A 21,538-nucleotide genomic window follows, 5' to 3' on the forward strand; every position below is an offset into this window, starting at 1 on the left:
ATGTTTTATTCAAGCTCGTGGTGGGGCAGGTGTCCTGTTACATAATGAATCTGAATATTATGCCATCAGAATCTCCTCAAGCAGTAATTCTTATCACAAGTGGTTTTCATAAAATTCATGCAATTAAGCCGGGATCTTTTTTTCCTTAAAATGAAACATGAAGAAGTACCCAACGAATGTCCATGAAATGCTTCAGGAAAGCACAAGGTAGACGTAACTAAACGGTATCATTGTCTATCAACGTCTACAACATTTTAGAGATGAATGAAATTGACTGAATCAAGTAAAGGCTAGCTAGTGTCCATCAGTTAGTCTTCTTTTAGCGCTGCTTTGGTCTCCACCAGTTTCTCCAGGTGGTTTCTAAACCAGTCTGCAGCTTTTATTCCAACAGCACACAGCAAGTATTTTTCAAAGTGATGCGTTTGAACTAAACAGCAACAGTGTAGCCAAACCAAAACAATAAGAGGCTGAAAGGCCCATCAGAGCGGCACAGTTTAGTGACTTGTGAAGAAGGGAATCTCACATTCAGATATCGCGCGTCCAGCTCGACCTTCTTCTCCAGCTCTGTGAGCAGCTCGTTGTGGAACGACTTTAACTGCAAGACACAGAAAAGCCTCAAACACAATGCAAGAAACAACAAAATGCACTGAAACCTCAAGCAGTCACATGATCAACCACAGCAGATTATTTTTAAAACAGGAACGTCACTCATGAGTTAGTGTTGGTGCAGAGGAATGCCGTGAAGTGTGAGACTTTTCCAGTTACAATGCAAATAAAGGAGGGTGTCTGGCAGTGTGCACCGAGTTTGCTGCCTGTGTGCACGTATAAGCTGAGAGAACACAGGACAGTATAGACTGGATTCTGCACATAATATACTGTGACCTTCCTTCTCTCCTTTGGATATGTTCATATAACCCAAGTTCTATTTAACTTGCTGAGAGTCAGCACCGAATGAAATATTTGCATAAAAATTTAATATTTGCTCAGTTTCTAATCTGCATCTTGTACCACTGCACAAAAAAATATCATTATTACCTTGAATCTTTGACACCTATTATCCAAAAGATCAAGGATTCCAGTTGCAAAATACCCTTTAACACAATTTGCATAAACATTAAAGACAGGATGCTCCTCGCTGTTTCTTTTTGTTGACTGAGCGTTTCCTTCTAATGTTGCCACAATTGGCCAATTTACTCTTTGCTGGATTCAAATAAAGACCTTTTGGAGAAGTGAAATGAGAATGTTTTCAGTCTGTAATGACTGTAATTTACATATCAGAGTATCAGTAAACAAACCATAGCAAATAAAGAGAGTTGCTGCCATTAGAAACTGGATTTACAGTAGAAGCTACTCGTGTACAGTAGGGAGTGTGTCCTGCTGGGTATTAAATGTTAAAATATATCGTGTGACTCCAAAGCAACCATCCCACAATCCGTCTGGCTCGAGGCTTAAGAACTGCTGATTTTAGCAACACCACCACCACATGCTCACCATCTCCTCAAGCTGGATCTGGATCTGTCTGTGCACTTCAGCCATCTGAAAGAGCACATCCCCTGGAGAGAGAAGACAAAGAAAGACAATAAACAAAAAGAGAGAAGGGAGGGGAGGGAGAGAGGGAAAAAAGATAGCGATATTAAATCATTCAAACTCTGTGTGAGAGCAACACACATCGTGCAAAAAGAGAGACCATGCAGCTGCGCAAAACAGATGAGAGACAGGTGTACGGTGTCGAGGGAAGAGGACAAAATGAGACAGCTCGTGATATCGACGAAGCAGACGAAACTCAAAACAGTGACAAAAATTAAAAGTGCACTCGAGAAATATGCGCTAATGAATGAAAAATAAGAGTGTTAACCAAGAAACCTACTGAAAGTATGTGGATTTCCCTTTTACCAAGAGCTTACAACACTACTGCTAAGAAACACACAGGAACAGCATGGTAAAAGAAAAAATCTTTAGTATTTCATCCTTGCAATAAGACATATGTATTACTACAACATAACAGGGGGAAACACCAAGAAGCAGACCCCAGAAAGAAATCAAAGCTAAAAATAGAGAACGAAACAAAACACAAAAAACTAAGTAGAAAGTAAAGGATGATTCATGCAGCCAGGGAGGTGCGCATTGTTTTAAGATACCTACATGCTGCCTCTTCTGAATACGCAATGCATTGTAAAAAAACAAAAAACAAAAAAAGGAACAAAAAGATCTAGTTTGAGCAAAGAACAGAGGGATAGAGACCTGAAGAGACAGTGACAGATCAAACTACCCCAGGAAAAATGAGACACACAACAAGATTTCACACAGAAAAACACTCAGACAGGCAGTTAGTCTGACCCTGCCCTTACAAACCATCTACGTGCTCTCCGCATCACCAGAGCTCAGACGGACACTGGATTTTTCATGCAGATGTTAGGACTGACTAAAAACTGGGGTATTAATTTGGTCGTGAAATGTATTATTTAAATGTTCGTGTCGGCTTCTTGTTTGTCAACGAAATACTGTCCAGCGTATGGAAATCAACACACGTAAATAGGGGAAAACTGATATACTGGCAATTTTGTTTTTTTGATATTCATCAATAATTTTGGATTGGCTACATTTTAAAAAATTGTGAAATTACAAATTTCTTTTTAAACATATTTTTATCTGAATCCAAGCACTTTTTAAAACATCAGCCCAGATCAGTGCATCCCTACTTGTATGCTTTGTAAATTCTCAAATTTCAGTATCTGCCTCAAAAACCCAGCATCAGTGAAGCTCTACAAACAAGGTAATATACTTTAATACTAAAAAGTAATGTACTAGTAACATTATATATAACCTATAAATGAAAGGAAACCTAATATTCTCACATGCCTTAAGAAAATAATAGTTAATCATCTATAAAAACAAACACATCTCATAGAACATCCTGTACATGTACTGCAGTTTCTTATTGCACATCTACCATAATATTTGGAAATACAGAAGTTTTTCCCTTTTCTTAGACAATATAAGAATATAATATTAATAATATAAGACACTAAGTAAACCGCTCTTGGTATTTTATGAAAAAGCCTAAATTAAAGTACATCTTACAGCTGCAGCGGCACCATAAAGCACCCGATTTATTCCAAATGAACCCACTAATATATATTAATGTCACTCATCTGCCTCCTGCATAATGCATGCTGACATTAGATAATGTACGCCGCTGCAGCGCTGACTTGAAGTGAGTCTGAGCGAAGGGTGTATGCGAGTGTGTTGGTAGACCTGTGAACACCGGACAGTGGACAGTCAGAGGGGACACAGAGAGTGGGCTGCCTGGACAGGATTAATGGGCTTAATGGAAGTGCTGTGTTCATGCAGATGAGATAGAGGGGATTTAGGAAAGGTCGGAGCAGGAGGAGGTGGGGGCAGAGGTGGAAGGAAAAGAAGTTTATATTTACTTAAGGGGACTGGATTTAAGTCTGCATCCAAGCTTCTGCTAAATAACTTGAGTATTTCAGATAGATGTATAGCAGCTGAGGTCAATACCAGCCTTTTTTCTTGCCGTCATTCTTCCCTACTTTCCCCTATTTGCTTCATTTGCAACAGCTTCTGCCTGTCACTGTCAGTATAATAAGGTAATCTTATTAGTCCTACAAAACACACAAAGTAAATGGTTTCTGTTTTCTTGCTAATAGCTATCAGAGCCGTGCAGCACATCCCTCTTTTGTAAATTTGCTGTCACCAGTTTCTCAGTACAAGATTTTAACTTCTGCAAGATGTCATCCTGGCTGCCCTTTAACCTCACACAAAACTCCAATGTCACACACGAGGCAAACCTGACTCATGCATGCAGAACAGAAAGCCACACAGGGGAGTTGAGCCCACAGCCCTTCTCATCCAACGCACCAGCTTACTTTAAAGCCTCCTGCTTCCTTATGAAAATGCACCGAAAGGCTATAACGCTGTGGAAGTGTCTGACTGCCGGCGAATAGGGCGTTGGGGCCAGCGAGGCAGATAAATGCACTGATGTGTACTTTCAAAACTCTCCTTTGATTCTTGGAGGACACCCAACGCACATTCCCATCCCATCCATTAATAAACAGCCGCTGGCCATCGACAAGCGACGGCGACCGGGCTGAACTCAAGCACCTCTATCACACACAACTGCACCAATGTTGATTTCAGCCAGAGGGGGGTAGCAGAATACTGAAGAGAGGGCGCAATTAAAGGGGCATTCATTTCTAGAATATAACAAAATATCAGATTCTTAGGGAGGATTCAACTTCCTTGTTAATTTATTTCTATTATTCTCATTTCTGGCCATTTTCCTTTATATTTCCCTCTGAGAAAATATTCAGAATTTCTCACCATATATTAGCAGAAAATGTCCAAATAGAGAGAAACGAGTGTGTTAAATCACACAGGTAGCCCTCAGACATTAGTTTCCATACTTCCTCCCTCACTGCCAACAAAACTGCCTCTCAGCTGGTAATAACATTTAAAGAACTGGCCTTGGTCATATTTCTGGGTTTTTAAATATGTACCTGCAGGCTAATTTACGTTGTTCTTCATTGTCCCTGAGGAGGAAGACTTCTCTCTCTGATTCTCATCCCCTTGCAGGCCAGAGTTCAGTCTCCACATCAACATACTGAGAGCATCTCACTTTAACTTTAGAGACATTCACTTCACTTTAAACTTTAGAGCAGCAGATGGTGACCGAAAGGTCGCCCTGCCACCAGCTGCTGAAGCATATAAAAATAAATAAATCCTCGTTTGAGCTTTTATGCCTCCAAGGGCAGTTCTGACTGATAACAAGCTGGCATGGGAGCATAACTATCACCACAATGTCTGCAATTTAGTAAGAGACAAGCAGCTGAACAATGAAGCAACGCATATGTGCCAAAAACTGCAATACCTCTAATGACCACTTGAGGCAGGCTCTAAAAGTGAGACGGTTACGTTTAAATATTCAACTTTACAGCAGAAATAAGCAAGTTTGCAGCCTGCTACCAAAAACTGAACCACACAGCTTAACTACATTTGTGCTGTTATTGCCTTTATTGGCACTTTTGTCAAATTATCTGATAAATACCTTACCCTTCATTCTAATTTGTGTTGTACAGTTATTTCATTTTTAAACCTTAATTTATATTTTATTCCTTCCTAGTTAAATTTACCCTTTTTAATTTTTCATATTTATTTCCTTTCTTATTCATAGCCTTTTCCTTTTTGTTTTCTTTAGGTCACGAGCAGTTGTCCAAGCATTTCACTACATATCGTACTGTGTATGACTGTGTACGTGACAAATAAAATTTGAATTTGAATTTGAATTTAAATATGCTCTACTGAGAGGTAGACCTTCAGTTACGGTGGTGTTCTGGTGTTTTATTTGTCAAGCAGCACAATAATAAACAGCAATACACTATACAGTGCAAAGCCAACAGCAGATCTCAGTATGGCTGCACCGATCTTCTATAAATAAGTAAAATTTGAAAGGCATCTCCTGATCCATTTGCCAAAGTTCAATACTATTACAGCCAATGGGAACAAGGGTCAAAAAATTAAAACCAACTTGTAATAAAGAAAAAAACTGTTAAAGAGCCAACAGGTCTCACAGTGCTCCTCTGTGGCTTTGACCCACAGGCTTTTATCACCTGGAAAATCCCCAAATTCCTGGATGTTCTTGTTTAATTGCACCCATCTAATCCAAAATCTCTCCACCTTGCATTGTGAAATATCGGACTTCTACCCGGCAGAAGTAAGCTGCTTACTGTTAATCAGAGCCGATCACAACATCTGAGGCTTAAAAGGGAGTAAAGCACTCAGCACACGCAGGTCCAGATCAATTAAAGATTAAATACACAATCGCTGCTTTTGTCTGCAAAATGTTCTCACAAACCAAGACTCAAGCAGGCCACACTCTCACAGTTAGTCGCATTGTCTTCCACCTAGGATGACATTGTTCCTTCATGCTGTTCTTGGAAAAATTAACACAAAAAGGACACATCTAGCTAACAAATGAAAACCTAATGCTCAAAAGCAATTAAGTGAGATTCAAAGGTTTACAGCACACATGAGAAAAACACAACAGCTCAACATAGATGGGCTGAGAAATAATGACTCATAAATGCTGAGAAACCAAAAGTGGAGTAAAGTTGATTTTAAAAGAAAAAAAGCAGCAATCACAGTTCGCTCAACACTCCAGTGACTCAACTGCCAAACCACACTCTGTCAGTGGATATGTACAGTAAGAGCAGTTCAGACTGCAGGGTGGGAACAAGCCCATTACTCATTTGGGCAACCAAAGGGCAGCGCTAACATCTGGGTTTATTACCCCAGCTACTTTTCCATGCAGCTCCTGGGCTTTAAAGAGTGAGAAGGAGGGAGTGAGCCACAGTTAATGGCCATATGAAGGAAAGTGTTTTATGTAGTGTGCATCTCTGCAGGGACTGTATTATAGAAGGCTGAAAGCAAACAAGCAGCTCTAATCCCCAGAAAGCTGCAGTGAAGGGAGTACAAGGTGCTGCGGGGAGATTTGTCCTCCACAATGCCGCATGATTGACACCGTTATTGTTGTGCTCTTCTGGGTCTTTAATTTTGCTAAACACCGGCTGCATCAGGGTGCATATAAACACCCCCGAGAACATGTGCAAATTTCCCCAGAAGTAGTAACAATGCTTGATTTAGCATTCAGATTTTAAGTATCCACTTGACAACAAAGTAATAACAAGTTTTTTTGTTGTACTCTCAGTTAATCAGCATAACTTTTGGTGCATCTGTAGTCCAGCTATAATCCTGCACTCCACCGGCAGTAAAAACCCAAGCTGACATGTTAAAAGCTGTCACTGCGTTTCATCTTATAAATTACAATAAGGGCACAAATCCCGCTGAAGTGAGTGTAAACATGTCATCTTAGATCTGGGCTGTTTGACGTCTTCGCTTCTGCAGTTTATCGGAAAGAAAAATGAATCTTTTAAAAGCGCGATCGAGCTACAGGAGATCGATAGGAATGACTGGCTATACATAATCATTACGTGGTGGCTGATGGGGTGCTAAATGAAGAGTGATCATCTGTGGCAGAAGATGCAAGCTGCTACAAAGACGCAGGCACAGAGTGGTGGATGGGATTTCGACAAATCAACAGAGACCCAGGCAGGTAAACACAATTTGTGTCATCTTAAATCATTACTTCTGACCTCTAATCGTTTCTCACAGTGAGAAATGTACAAATAAAGAAAAAGAAGATATATTTGCTCTGTGTGCTTGTATAGAGTTAGCACACTGAGGCACAGGCGACAGTGGGAATCAGGGTATAATGTGGATTTCAAGCCTATAAACATCTCTTCTTCCACTAAATGGGGCATTGCTTTAAAAAGGCATGACAGAGGAGAATTCATTGACAGCTTCACGCTACAGCTTGGTGACAATAAGTTAATAATGAGCTGACAAGTGCCACTATGTTCGGATTTTGAAATGGATAAACACGCAGAAAGAGAAAATCCCACAAGCCTGGGAGGAGACAGGCATCAACAGCCTAACAACAGCTTCCTGTGCGAAACGACTCGCATGTATGAAAAGTGTCTCAGATCAGAGTCTCTATTATCAGCATCATTAAGTCACCATTTGGCCGACTACCCACATCAAGGACAATGCGACAGCTCAAGGACATTTTATAGTCCAACACATTATTAAAGCCACATTACCATCCCATTAGAGACATTTGCTAAATTAATCACTACACAATCCCTCGCTGATCTCTTTTTTGTCAGTTGACTGACACCCAAAAAGACGTCCAGCTCACTGTTGACAAGACAGCTTGTTTTAAAGTGCTGATGAATTGCAGTGGGTTGTATTAATGAAGGGCAGGTGGAGGTGATCAAAGTGCCGGCGCTCCGGCCTTTGTGCTCACTCGGCAGTTTGGTTTTGATTTGCCAAGAGACTGGGTGGAAGCTGCTAACGAGCCGGGAGCACATCGCTTCCTGTCTCGCCTTCCTTGCTCTTTCTTCTGCATCTCTCTCTTCACCATGTCTCTTGTTTCTTCCTCTTTTTGTTTCTCTGCATCCTCCCTCTCCACCTGGGGTGACATGAGGACAAAGGCAGGAGCAGTAAAGGGAAGTTAAATTAGCAGGGCAGCTCTGCTCTGGTGATGTCCGGGCAGAGGAAGGATAGTTTGGTACCCAGTCGCAGATTAGCCACTTGGGTTTTCGGTTACATCACCAGTTAGGGAAAAAAAGCTGACAAAAACTGTATCTTAAGCCCTTTTGGAACACTGCGTGCTTTGGTTCTGTCCTAATTTAGTCCGATTGATTGAGGAAGTGAAAACAAAGCCAAACAAAGTGTAAATCATGAAGCTACCAGACAGGACACAAACAGCAGTCTCCTGGCTGACAAACCTGTGCATTTCTAACGACTGGCAATGACGACAAGAGGGTAGCTCCAAAATATTTATATAGTATATATTTTGGAATATATATCAAATATTATTTTTTTTAATCACACATAAGTTTGGATTTTGGTAAGGCTTAAAAGTTGGTGGCACAGCTGTGCTGGCAGGTAAGCATTTAAGCCTCGCCCGCCTTGATCTGCAGTCACGGGTTTTGGGTAGTGAATGAAAGAATGGGATCACAAATACAAGCGGTGGAAATGAGCTTTCTCCAAAGGACAGCTTCCAGCTAACTTAGCGACAGGGTGAGGAGTTCAGTCACTCTGAGTAATCAGAGTAAAGTTGCTACTCCTCCACATCAAAAGGAGTCAGTTGACGCGGTTCAGGACCCTGACAAAGATTCCTCCTGGGCGAGGTGTGCTAGACATGCCCATCTGGGAGGTGGCCTCGGTGTAGACCCAGGACATGCTGGAGAGTATGCACCTTCAGCTCCTCTGAATAAGCTGGACGAGGTGACTGGAGAGAAGGAAGTCTGCACTTCTCTGCTTACGTTGCTGCCCCTATGACCCGTCCCCAGGTTCCAGCAGCAGCTAAAATGCTAAAGTTAATTCTTCAAAATGTGGAAATTTCAGTGACTATGTCCATCATTTATGTGCAGTGTAGAGCATTACTCGACCACGTCCCCTACCACCCGGCTCTTTGCACTCTTTAGAGTTTTAAAAGAGGACTGAAAGACTAAATTGCTGCATCCGGTTCATTAAAGTGCCAAAGTATACCTTAATGCATCTCTGCAACATCAGTAGTATCTAAAGGACATCTAAAGGGCAGTAGCAGACACCCTGGGATGAGATGGGATGTACTTACTTCATTATGTACTAAGACCTTCAGGAGAAAAAAAATTATAACTCTCCACAGAAAAAGGAAAACTGTCCTCGCTTCGGCATGAAAGCAAACACTAACCGATTTATCATCCTGTGCTGTGTTCCTCATCATTCCAGTTGAGTGTAAACTCCAGTAATATCCTTTCGTTTTGACTTTGCACGTCAAGCGATGGTTCAAAATGCTGCAATCAATGATTTTTAAAGTTATACACGGTCATTTGCTCCTGCTGCATTTTCTCCCCTCTATGCAGAATGAATGTTGGCTGAATTCAGATTGGAGCTGAAGCTCAGGGGAAATTCTGCCTTTGCTGGATCAGAAAAATGAGGGTTACACTGGGGTCAACAGCTTTTTTTTCCCTAAAGCTGAGCAGCATGAGATTTCAAGCAAGACACATTTGGAGGGACACCAGTTGTGCATATTATGGAAGAATTTCCCTAAGCGATGGCCTTAGAATGTCACAAATGATGTTTTCATGTCCCTCTTTACGAGCCTTTATTATTGCTTTCATCTTGTTTTCTCTACCTCTGCTTCAAAGAGCGAGTGCTCATATTTCTGCTGCCGCCATCCAGCTGTGCAGCATGAGAGGCGATTCAAACCACTTCCCTCTGCAACACCAGCTAATTATTTGAGAGACAAATGAGGGGAAAATTATACAGTGAAATTTGCTGATGAATATTGAACCACAGGAAGGAATTTTTTTGTCTTTCTGACCCGTCAGAATTACATTCTCCCCCACCGTTGCCTAATTGAGTCACTGATTGCATCTAGCCCTGTTCCCATTTGTGAAAGCGTGCTATCCTTTAACAGTATGTTGGCTGAAGTGGAGAAATATGCCTTAAAGGTCGACACAGTTCTCTAATATGTGTTGCAATGAATTAATCATCCAAAGGGTAATTGTTTCCTGGACCTTAAATTTGGCCATCTAAATTAACCTTAAATTGATTTAATGAGATGGATGTTATGCTACAGAGTGCTCAGCCCACGGCAATGAGAAGACACGGGATAGATTTTAATTTGATGAATAGGAACAAAATGAGAGCATAAAATATGCGGATACACCACGATAATTTGCTCACACGCATCCCAAGTGAGCTGGAATTCTGGTGGAAGATAGTCAGGAATCATGAGGTCTTTGTGCTTACTATGGAATTAAACAATAATTAATATATTTCATGAATAACAGACACAGAAATATAAAAATCTACCTAAGAGCTGATGTATAGTGAAAGCGCTATAAATCAGTGCTTTAGAAAATAATGTCCTAATCTAATTGTAAAAAAGACAGAATGGGGGATGATGCTGCTCTGTTGGCCTCATCGGAACATTACCATGAGAAGACTGTGAGAAACCCGGGATCAGAATCTATGCTGGAGAACAGTTTGTGGCTCTGTCTGAGCTGAGGGAAGACTTCTTAACCGGTGAAGTTCAGTTATCTCAAGGTCTTACACGGGAGTGATGAAAAGATGGAGCGTGAGCTGAACCGGTGCGGCATCAGCGGTGATGTAAATGTACCAGAGAATCCAAGCGAAGACAGAGCTGAGCCAGAAGGCAAAGCTTCTTTTAATATGTGCTATATAAATAAATTTTGATTTGATTTTGATTTGATTTTGATCTACCAGTCGATTTACAGTTGAACCCTCACATATGAAGCTGCATCTTTGCCACTGGCTGTCCTCAGCCTTAAAGACAGACATCCAGAGGAGGCTTGAAGCTCCTGCTCTTTCACATCAGGAGGCGACAGCTGAGGTAGTTTGAACATCTGAATAGGATGTCTTTTTGGATCTCATCTCCATTTGCTGCCACCCCAAGCAGACTTTGTATGAGCAGAACAGTTTTAATGAGGTCATCTTTTATAAGGCTCATGATATTAATCCTGTTTTGTTGAACAATCCTGCTCCATGTTCTACCTGCGGTAAGACATACGTGAAAAGCCTGAGTAATGACGAGATTTTAAAGTAGATTTTAATGAATGCGGGTTTGGATGTACAGTCTGCTGATTTTAAATTAGCTGTACTGCAGGAAACGATAAGAAAAGCCAAAGGGCTGTTTTTCCTCATGCTTCCAGCAGGTTTTGTGTCTGAGCACAGACCTGAGTGAGTACAATCCCTGCCTAACGCTGCATTTGAATGGCAGAGACCTTATATGGACAAAGGGGAACCGGAACTGCAGGAGCCTCCTATTTTTTTTGCTCACAACCATGCCCATATTTAGTATACGGAAGAAGGATAATGTCATTTTCATCGATACTGACATCACCGGCGAACCATGTTTGGGCTGCGGCTCGCGCGCCGAGCTCCTCTCTCCTCCTGCTTTGAAGCAGCTCCAGTCGCTGCGTTTCACTTAATCTATTTTTAGAAATGTGTGCAGAGTTGGCGTGTTCTCCCAGGGCTGCCTGAGCTCCCACATCAAAGCGGGGGCGTTCGCAGACACAGAGCGTAGTGAAAGCGGAGAGGATGAGTGGGATGACACTCCACTCTGCAGTCATGGAGTATCTCGTCTCTCCTCACAGGGAGTCATGCAGCAGAGCAGTTGTTCAAACTCTGATAGCATCGCGTAAATTAAGAACAAGTGAATGAAGCACAGCGGTGCATCATTTCCTCTTCCTGTCACAGTTTCTCAAGTGTTGTTTAGCATGTATGACACCACACGGTCCATCTCTGTCCCCGTGTGGAGATGTGTGTCAGTTTATTTTAAGGCTGCAGGAGTGGATAATAATCATGTAATGCTTTCTTGCTTTTTAGTCAGTTTGATTATGGCCTGCTCTGGCATGTGAGGGTGTTTGCTTGTACAATAAGTCTATTTATGAGTATGTGTTTGTGTGTCGGCAGCTCAAGTCTACTATTAAACTGTTCCCATGTCTCCACAGCTGCTTCTTAAGTGACACACAAAGCTGCCAGAGTGTTTAGTTTAAAAACACCGTGGTGAGCATCTCTGTGTTAGAACTTCTTTTGCAGTTTGACACATTCATAAACCTCTGCTGTTAATAACTGGTGCTGAAAATGGGTTGAAAAGCAGATTGAGGCTTTATTATGAAACATGCATTAGTCCTTATTACATTTCTTTTGTAACGCTATTCACGGGTAAAGGCTGGATTAGTTCAGCGACTCACGCTCAAATAGTAGAGGCGGTCTCCCACTGATCGCAGCTTCAGCTTCTCACTGAGACATCGAAGCTTCACTCAGCATATTGAACCCACGATCACTTCTGATGCATCCATCAGTGTGTGAACATCCATATACTCCATATATAATGCTGTATGTGAAGGATAAACGCCTTGTATGAATGAATGAACATGTTTTTTGGTGTAAAATGCTCAAAGTGGCCAGTAAGGAGAAGAAATCCACAACACTATTTTACCGCTGGTGTCACCAGAAATCCTTAAGTCAACCTTTTTTGCTGTATGCTTATATTTCAAGGCTTACATTTTGCTTTTTTTACGAGTCATTGTTTGGTGATAGTGCCAGAAACAGAACAGCAAACCCATGTAGAAGTCCTCAGAGCTTGAAAAAAACCACAGCTGGACTTCTTCAGGTTTTTAAGCTGTTCCGCCTCTCATCTAAGAGGCTTCTTAAGCTCTGAAGAGGTAAAACATCTTTTCAGGATCTACAGGTTACCATGAAATGGATAACTGGGAATATACACAGACAGAAGTTTCAGTTAGGAACTAGTTCCTTCGCCACACTGAAGCCAGGCTGTCCACACGGTCCTACAGCAACTTATGGTACTGGTCGAAGGTTGCTGCCACTTGGGGTAAGGTGCAGGGTGCCTTTTAAATCAAACCACTAAATTTCACCAAATAAGTAACTTTCAATGCCTTAATCTAACCAAGTGGTTTTTATGGTTGACTTACCTGTGACTTAGCCCACCTCCACCCTTTCAGCCTCCTCAAGTGGACTCTGCAGACCAACTTAGGACAGGCAACCAGTATTGACCAGGTGCCACTGCTATAAAATGCCTTGTGCTTAATGATTAGGCACAAACGCCATCTGACAAAGTGGATTTCACCATTTACAATTACAGGACAAGAAAAACTATCACAGACTCAAACTGCAAACGTCAGCCTCAAAGATTCATTCACGATTTCATTAAAACATCAGATCTTCCACAAACAGGACACTTATTGTAACTTAAAGCTGTTCAATAATGTCTAATATGATCAACTTTCGCGCCATCTTTTATTTAAGAGGAACGGCAGTGATCCATTTAGCCTGGATAAGATCAGAGCTGCTAATGTGTGAGCTAATTCATCAACAGTCCAGTGCTTTTTCCATCCCACATTAAATTTTTCTCTTTGACCATCAAGGTCAATTTCTCAGCCCGACTTCACTCCCCTCCTCATTTCACCCTGTCACATGCAACTCTCCATCCTCTGCTCATGTGCTAATGCCATTAGCTGCTGTTCATCTTAATGCGCTGTGATTAATTACATTGTTTCAGAGAGTACAGTTGGAGGTGGCGGAGCCTTTCTGCCAGATTTCACTTTGAGAGTTGAAGCAGTCTGTAGTTCGGCCCTGTTACTTCAGCTCCACGGCGCCAACACATTTTCTCCTCAACAAAACCCAATTAAAGGAACAATTACAAGTTGGACGATTTTACAAATCTGCCTTCATTCCTCATTAATTATGAAGTTTGTGGTAAAGGCCTGGATGAGTGATTATCCCCAGCAAACACGCACACAAACTCACACACACAGTTTTGCTTATCTGGGATTCTGTGCTCGTGGCTCCGGTCACAGCTACAGACATGTGCCAGCTGAGGAAATTTAGTTCAGTCACACACACAAAACCAAACGCACAACCCTTGTTATCTGTTAATTAATAAGCTGGCAGGCTTGGGAGTTTTTCCACATTATGCAGCAACAATGGTGCTCAGTGTTTCCTCCGGCTTCTTCTGGAGCAAAACCGGCAAAACTGGCAAAAGGAGGCTGTTTACTTTATAACGTATCATTGAATTGGTCTAATGAGAAAAATTGGATAATTATCTCTCATCGCCTGCTCATGTATTTTTAATAATTCAGTATCTCCAGAAAACGTTCATATTTGTCTACTACTATTGCAGAAAAGAAAATCCCACTGAGACACTGTCATCTATGGATTAACTGGGAGAACTTTGATATAAATTGCACACTTCATACCGAGTGACTGCAGAATCATCCACAAACTACATTTTTCTTCTGTTTTCATCAGGTAATTCAGTGAAGCCGTGAGGCTTAACACCAGTAATGGAATATGCTAAAGAATCCACAAAAGCAATAACCGCCGTCAGAAGGGCTCCCCCTCCGCTCTGCACAGACCACAGCCGCTCTGAGCGCTGCTGATATGCAGAGACGGCATCAATCCATTTTGCTCAGCCTAGTCTGTCATTTCACTGGAGGCGGAGGGAAGTTCTGCTGAGTTGTTAAAGGGCTGCTGAGTCATGGTTAGGCTGCTAGAAAAAGAAACTGAAAAAGAAACACAAACATGCAGACAAAAAGACTACAGAAGCACAGTCGTGGAGGACAGAGAGCATGAAAGGCAAACAGAAGAGCAACCAAGCTGATGGAAATGGGGATGCAGAGATGGATGATGGGATGTCCTGTTAAGGAGTTTGCACACAAAGTCAAAAATTTGCATTTTTTAAAAAGAATCATCTCTAATGTATGAAAAGCGTTCATGTGTAGTGCATATTTGCATATATACACAATAAGTGACTCCTACAAACAGTTGCAAAACACTGTGACGGACATTTTGGGAGAAATATTTACTCATGATGAAAATAGTCTTGGTGTGCAAAGGCCTTTCCTCCTACTTTTAAGTGGCTTTAATGATTTATATTTAAAGTTAGTCACCGGCTTGGATGTTTAAACATTCAACCCTAAAACAGTGTGATATGAAAATGATTCAAACTACATAAAAAAATCATGGAGGCGAAACCGAATAGATAAAGAAAAGAGCTTTTCATATTGGAGCTCTACCCGGTATTTGCTCAAAGAGAGAAAGGGAGGAAAAGCGAAAAGATGTAGCTCCAGAAGAAATGCGAGGAAGCCCCCAAAAAAGGTCCTCACATGAATAATGGATGCAGCTTTTATATCCTCCTCAGTCACCTCAGATATGTCTGTTTCACACTCCTCTAACCATCTCTCCATCCTTTCTTCCTCCTCTCCTCTGCTGATTCAGGACACGCCTGCTATCTTACATCCCATCAAGGTGAAGGAAAGAAGAAGCCTCCACAATCCCGGACTAACAAAGACTCTGCACACGCCCCGGCATGTGACCTGGTCTACAATTATAACAGTGCTGTCCTGCTTCATACAACAGCTATCAGCTAGTTCTCATCAACACCAGTTATCACTATAGCTGCGTCTATACCAAACAGAACCAGAGCTGATCCAACCGAAACCAGACGACACGCTGCGTGAGAGCAAAGGGAGCTGGGAAATTTTTATCCTGACAACTTGCTGGAAGCGCCATTCAAAACAGGAAGATTTTTCATTAGCACTGTAAATATATTGAGGGCTTATTATGAATAGAAAGCAAATCCACCTCGCCATGTGCGCTCTTGTGAATACCAAATGCCAAACAAATTTGTAAATTTATTACTCGCTCACAGCGGTGCAATAAAAAAGTGACTGGAAAGCCTTTATCTTTCCGGAATGTGAGGAAACAAGGGATTAACCAAATGGGCAAGCTGTGACAATCATGCAGAATTAATTCTTCTCGAACCAGAATGTGTTTCACTGTATGAATTGGAGGTGATAATGTATCAAATAAGCTCTGAAGTGCAGGAAAAGACAGGCTAACGCTCATCTTTAAGATTTACACAACGTTCTGAAGCACTTAAGTGCTAGAAAAACATCTGTGAGTGTGTGTTTGGGTGTGTGTGTCCAATTTCAGGTTGGTCATCAGCTGCTTCTGCCCTACAGCACGATCCCATCCACCATCTGCTTGTGTAACCCCCCTGTACCCCATCAAGGGTGCTACTGCCACTACAAGGACTCACCAACATCCTTAGAGCCTTGACTTTCGCTGGCCATCTCGCCCATCCGCACCAGAGCGTCGAAGTAGCCCTTTGCAGCATATGTGACACCTGGAAACATGGAAGCATTGGGCATCAGATCAAGGGTGCGGAGTTGAAATGATGTCTTCTTCAGCTCTGCAACCATCCCCTACAACCCTCCCCTCCCCCAGAGAGGTAAGGTTGGGAGATCGACAGGCGGAAATGGAGACCAGGCGGGAAAAGAAAAAGCTCTATGGAGGCAACTACAGGAAACAGAAATCTCAAGACTGCCAGGTTAAAAAGCAAAGCACAACCTTTCACCACAAACTACTTTGGAAAAATCTATTTTAAAGGATTAGTTTATCCAAATTACAGGAAAATTAAAAAAACAAACATGTTATTTGTTCATCTTCCCTGTTCTAATCAGTTTTAAAGGATTTCTTTTTTGGTCAGATTCTGTGTCAACAGAGAAAATGTAATATGTTTTTTGTTTTCTTGCAAAGTGAATACCATCCAGGTAACAGGTTTCCTATATTCAGCAGAATCACTCAGTAAATTTCCAAATTTGAAATGTGGGCATTTTGAAACCAACAGACTCTCTTCTTCTTAATTGACTTTTTTATTTCCTATTTACCTCGTTTATTATTACTTTCCTCTTTTATAATTTACCAGGAGAAACATTTTTAATGCTTAAAAAAAGTAATTTTGTTGTAAGTTGCACAAAGGTTCTTTTTCAGGTCATAAAGGGAAAAAAAAGGTTTCTCTATTCTGGGCTATATATTGACAATGAGTTTGTTTCTTAGTTTCCTCCCATCATACAGTAATCTTATGTCTAAAATGTGAAAACAATGCAGTTTTCAAGTAGACATCACATTGAAGTAAACCGACAACCCGACAAATCCTGCATTTCACTGATCTAAATTTTAGGTTTATACGTTTTTAATCATCATCATCTGATACATTCTCTGATTGGAGTAGGCAGCACTCAGAAAATAGAGGAAATAGAGTCATGTGACGGAGCACACACAGAGCGTGACGGAGAGAGCAGGAACTGAGGGGAGGGGAAAGAGCTCGGGTTTTTGGTATGGAGAGATCACAGAATCATTTTATGTCTGCTACTTTTGTTTATTTGATCTTTTTTCTGGATACAGTTCCAAAATTAAATCATCCATCAGTTACCCTGACCTGTCATCAGTTATAGATCTGCATCACATTAAGTCGAAATATCAACTCCCATTTAAACTGGTCTAGTTTATCAGAGTCTGGTGATATTTAGTCTCTGGCTGCACAACATTGTAGTGATGAAGACTTTGAAGATCTGTCCCTTGGTTATTCACTCAGCCAGGGTCACATGAGTTAGTCTAGGCTCAGTGAGAAAAGCCTCTCGGCTCCAGGAACCATCGTGAGAAGGATCTTATTCCATTCTTTGAAACTGATGATGACTTTGTCTGTTGTGTTGATGTTGAAACTTTTATTTTATTTTATCGTTTATTTGTGGGTTGTGAGTGTGATACAGATGAGTGGAGGAGGAAAACTCAGCCTGAAATCAGTCGTACTGCATAAAGGCACTTTGCATCCATCCCAAAAGGTAATTCTGTATATTTAAAAAATAATAATTATGAAACTATAACAGCCTCTTTGGAGAAGTGGAAATACAATGAGAAGAAATGAAACATGAAAAATATAAAATATGAATATTTGTATTGTTTTTTTGTTTTGTTTTTTTATTCAGTGCCATGTAATACGAATAACGTGAGGGCATTTTAAACATTGTTTACCCTCATGGATCCAAAACCTGTTTGAATCTGCTCAATAATGCTGTAACGAACTACAAATGGAATAAAGAAAGCTAATGGCACTTGTAACTTATATGCAGCTGCTTGAGATTAATCTTAAAACCGATTTCCTCATTGTCTTGATAAAGGTATGAGGCACCAAACTTCAGGGCGATTATCAGTGTGTGAAGTTATGATTTTATGTGACGTGTCGCCCTCGCTTGTCCAAGACAAATTTCTCCCAAGGGAGACAATAAGGACTAATCTAATCTAATCTCATCTAATTTAATCTAGACCAGCAGAGTAATGTTTCTTCTCTAGTTTAATAAACTAGCTGATTGAGTTAAATTTCTTTTGGTGGTTTAAAACTCCAAGTTTGTCCTTCATATACAGGTTATAAATGTTTTAGTCTAATCAAATTAGTTATGAACCTGGACCCTCAGATTTTGGACTAAATTAAACACAGATGCTGTAGAGGTTCTGAAATATAAGCAAAAACACCAAGTAGGTGAACAATATGTTTGCTTTTTTGAATATGTGCCACTTGGTGCACTTGAAATTTACATTATGACAGACAATAAAAATGATTTGCATGGCATAAGCAGAAAAAATAAGTATTCTCGTAATTTGGATGAACTAAAGCTTTAAAATCCTAATGGCACCTCACATCTTTACAGCCCCATACATAATAATATGCTGACAAACCCTTTCACAGCAGTGATGTGTAAGCACTCTACAATTCAAATACTGTCGACCATTATTCTCTGCGGTGTATCGCCACAGAAGCCGGGGACACGAGCCGAGACACGGCGGTGACTCAGGGCTTAGAAATGAGGGCAAGACAGCCTCAGGCAGCGGTGACGGTGAATTAAAGCAGGTCAGGGGTCAGCTACACGGGGAGTGAAAGTCATGATGACAGAGGACACATGCCCAGTCAGGATATACATATGGATGAGCGCTGAGTTTATTACAGGGCCGTCATGTTGATGAGTGTGTTTTGAACTGCCAGAGAAGGTTCATGCAGAATCCCACAGAGAGAGCAGGAAAATGACAAGTATTCATATCCCCGCATGGAAAACAATGAAAATCTATTCACATCTAGAAGTCCGCGGAGACACTGAGCTATGCAAGTTATTGTTCTGTAAATTAAGACAGCGTCTGGCTTCTCAGTCTGCACAAGCACTTAACAATTTCATTTCTCCAGTAAGACGATTTTGTGAGGACTCTTTTATGAAAACCAGGAATAAAAAGCCACAAAAGTCTTTACACAGCAGTGCAACCCTCCTCCGTAAGCTATGACAGTGACAGGCCAAGACCCTTTTCCGGCTTCTCTGAAGCCTGGCTTGAGTTAAGCTTAGGTAGGATATGAGTGGATGCGAAAGCAAGGGGATGGAGGTAAGGCTAAGATGGCTGGGTGAACAAGGCTAATTTAATCGATGTGCAGAGAAATCTCAGCTGGGAGGAGAGCAGGTCCAGGTGAAGCCGGATTAGCTCCAGGGAATGCTTTGCTTGTCTGTCAGCTGGAAAGTGACAGAGAGGCACAGAAGCAGGAGAAAAAATAAAGAAGAAGAGAAGAAGAAGAAGAAGAAGAAGAAGAAGAAGAAGAAGAAGAAGAAGAAGAAGGCAGAGGACGAGGAAAAGGAGGACCTGCCTGTAAAGAGGATTAGAACAGTGATATAAAGCCAATACAGAGCAGAGCAGATGAAACATAAACAAGGTTTAAATCAGCTGAGGTTGGTGACACGTGACTCATGTTAATGTCATCAATTTCAAAATCAAGCTTTCCACAACCTCAATCAAGCCTCCTCTCACATTCCTCCACAGAAAGCAGACAAATCTGATTCAGCTCAAAACCCGAACGTCTCGTTTATAAATGGGCTAAATTTGGAAAAAGACAGCTCCTGATTACAGCTTCAAATATTCTCCTGTTTTATGGTAACTGAACCAAACAAGCAGATTAAAGATAAACTAAAGTTACTAGTTTTTAATTAACTGCTTTTGAAGAAAAGGTTGGCCATTACTAAATCACAGAGCCATCAGTAGACATCTTTGTACTCTTGTAAGCTTAAAGGTTCCACTGAGACCAACGATTTTTCAGTGATGTCACCAAACAAGACAGAAATCTCAGTCTCAGCTGAACAGCCCAGTTTTGACATCTTCCTTTTATTTGATTTCACATGTGTTCTCCTCTTTCTCCACAAGCACAGCATGTTCCAGCCGCACAGCTCCCACGTTTCTGCTGCAGCCCTGCACCACGCTGCAATTAAGATTTTAATAAAGAGAGAGTTTGGCTGAGCGCTACATCCCAAACCACACTGTGCTCATCGAGCCCAGAAAGCAGGCTCCTTCCTGCATCATTCTGGTCCTCTCAGTCCGCTGAGATGTCAAGCTGCCGCCCCACTTCTAGTACGAGGAGGGGCTGCACTGGCATTTTTCCTATGACAATAGATGCTTGCTGGGTGCCCAGCCCCACTCTAAACTCTGCCTCTGTGCCGCTGCTTGGCATTGATGAAGTGTAATCCCCACTCAGAGAGTCGCAGGGCTATTTTTAGCCTTATCTATCAGACTAGAGTGAGGCCTTCTTTATTGTTCTTGCAGGCTGCCGAGTCTTCCCTGCATTTCCTCTCCGAGCACACAAAGGAGAGCCCGGTTCGAAACCGCACGCAGCATACCAAGCAAGTCTGCACCATCACTGAATATATGATACGACCCCGATAACCTCCTCTTCCTCCTCCTCATCCTCCTCCCTCCACAGAGTGACATCTAAGAGCAGAGCTGGAAGGTTTTCTTATCAATAAATGAGCTCAACATGGTTAGAGGCGTGTGTTATCTAAATACATATACTGTACAAGGCATCAGTACAAGCATTATCGGCCTGACCCAGAGGCATGAAATCACGTTATCCATGCTGACTGCGTAGCTTTAGTTAATCAGAGTTTGTGAAGTTAAAGAATAAGCCACTGGACATTCTCCAGGATTCCAATAACTGCTGAGAATTTTGGAATTTCTGTTTTTGTGAACATTTGTCTCGCAGTCTTTTCCTTCTATCTTCTCCTTTTTTCAAAACATTTTTTTATCCTGTCTTGTCCTGAATACCGGCTCTGCTCGTTCTCATTTCTTGGGCCTCATGGGGTAGGGGTACCGTTATTCTCACGACTCTCCCTGTTCCACTTTGCATTGGCTAATGCTCCACTTAGCTCCCTCTGGATATTTCCTGTGTTTTGTCTTTGACCTTGACTGAATGTATACCTCAGTTTCCCACACCTCCCTACTCTTTGCCCCCCACGCACACACAATCACACCAATTCAAACCTCAAAAAGCAATGACAAAGGATAAAAAGGTAGAGACAGACGTTAATGAGAATGATGAGAGGAACTGCTGGTGGACAGAAAGGAGGAAGACATCACAGCGGAACAATCACAGGACATCACAGCACAATACCGAACGTGTGAATAAGATCTAGGCACAAACTAGTGTGTGTAGTTTAAAAGCTTCTGATGGGGATTGTAAGCTTGGCATCAACAATGCTCTTAACGTGAATATCTGAGC

At 41.5% G+C, this 21,538-nt stretch overlaps 1 protein-coding gene across 8 annotated transcripts in view; it reads right to left on the reverse strand.

Annotated features, from left to right (window-relative positions):
* LOC146664117 (BAR/IMD domain-containing adapter protein 2-like) overlaps positions 1-21,538 on the reverse strand; it is a 72,899-nt gene that overhangs the window by 29,003 nt on the left and 22,358 nt on the right. For 7 of the 8 annotated variants that reach the window (XM_085417149.1, XM_085417148.1, XM_085417147.1 and 4 more), the window contains exons 3-5: positions 16,217-16,303; positions 1,492-1,553; positions 524-595 (exon numbers count right to left, since the gene is read on the reverse strand). In XM_085417149.1, the coding sequence (XP_085273275.1) occupies positions 524-595; positions 1,492-1,553; positions 16,217-16,303 (221 nt within the window). The remainder of the gene's footprint in view (positions 1-523; positions 596-1,491; positions 1,554-16,216; positions 16,304-21,538) is intronic. The other variant, XM_085417150.1, reaches the window with a different exon arrangement.

Source organism: Rhamphochromis longiceps, linkage group LG8 (assembly GCF_057381845.1).
Source record: "Rhamphochromis longiceps isolate RC_006_pf linkage group LG8, R_longiceps_female_GT1.1, whole genome shotgun sequence".
Taxonomy (NCBI): domain Eukaryota; kingdom Metazoa; phylum Chordata; class Actinopteri; order Cichliformes; family Cichlidae; genus Rhamphochromis; species Rhamphochromis longiceps.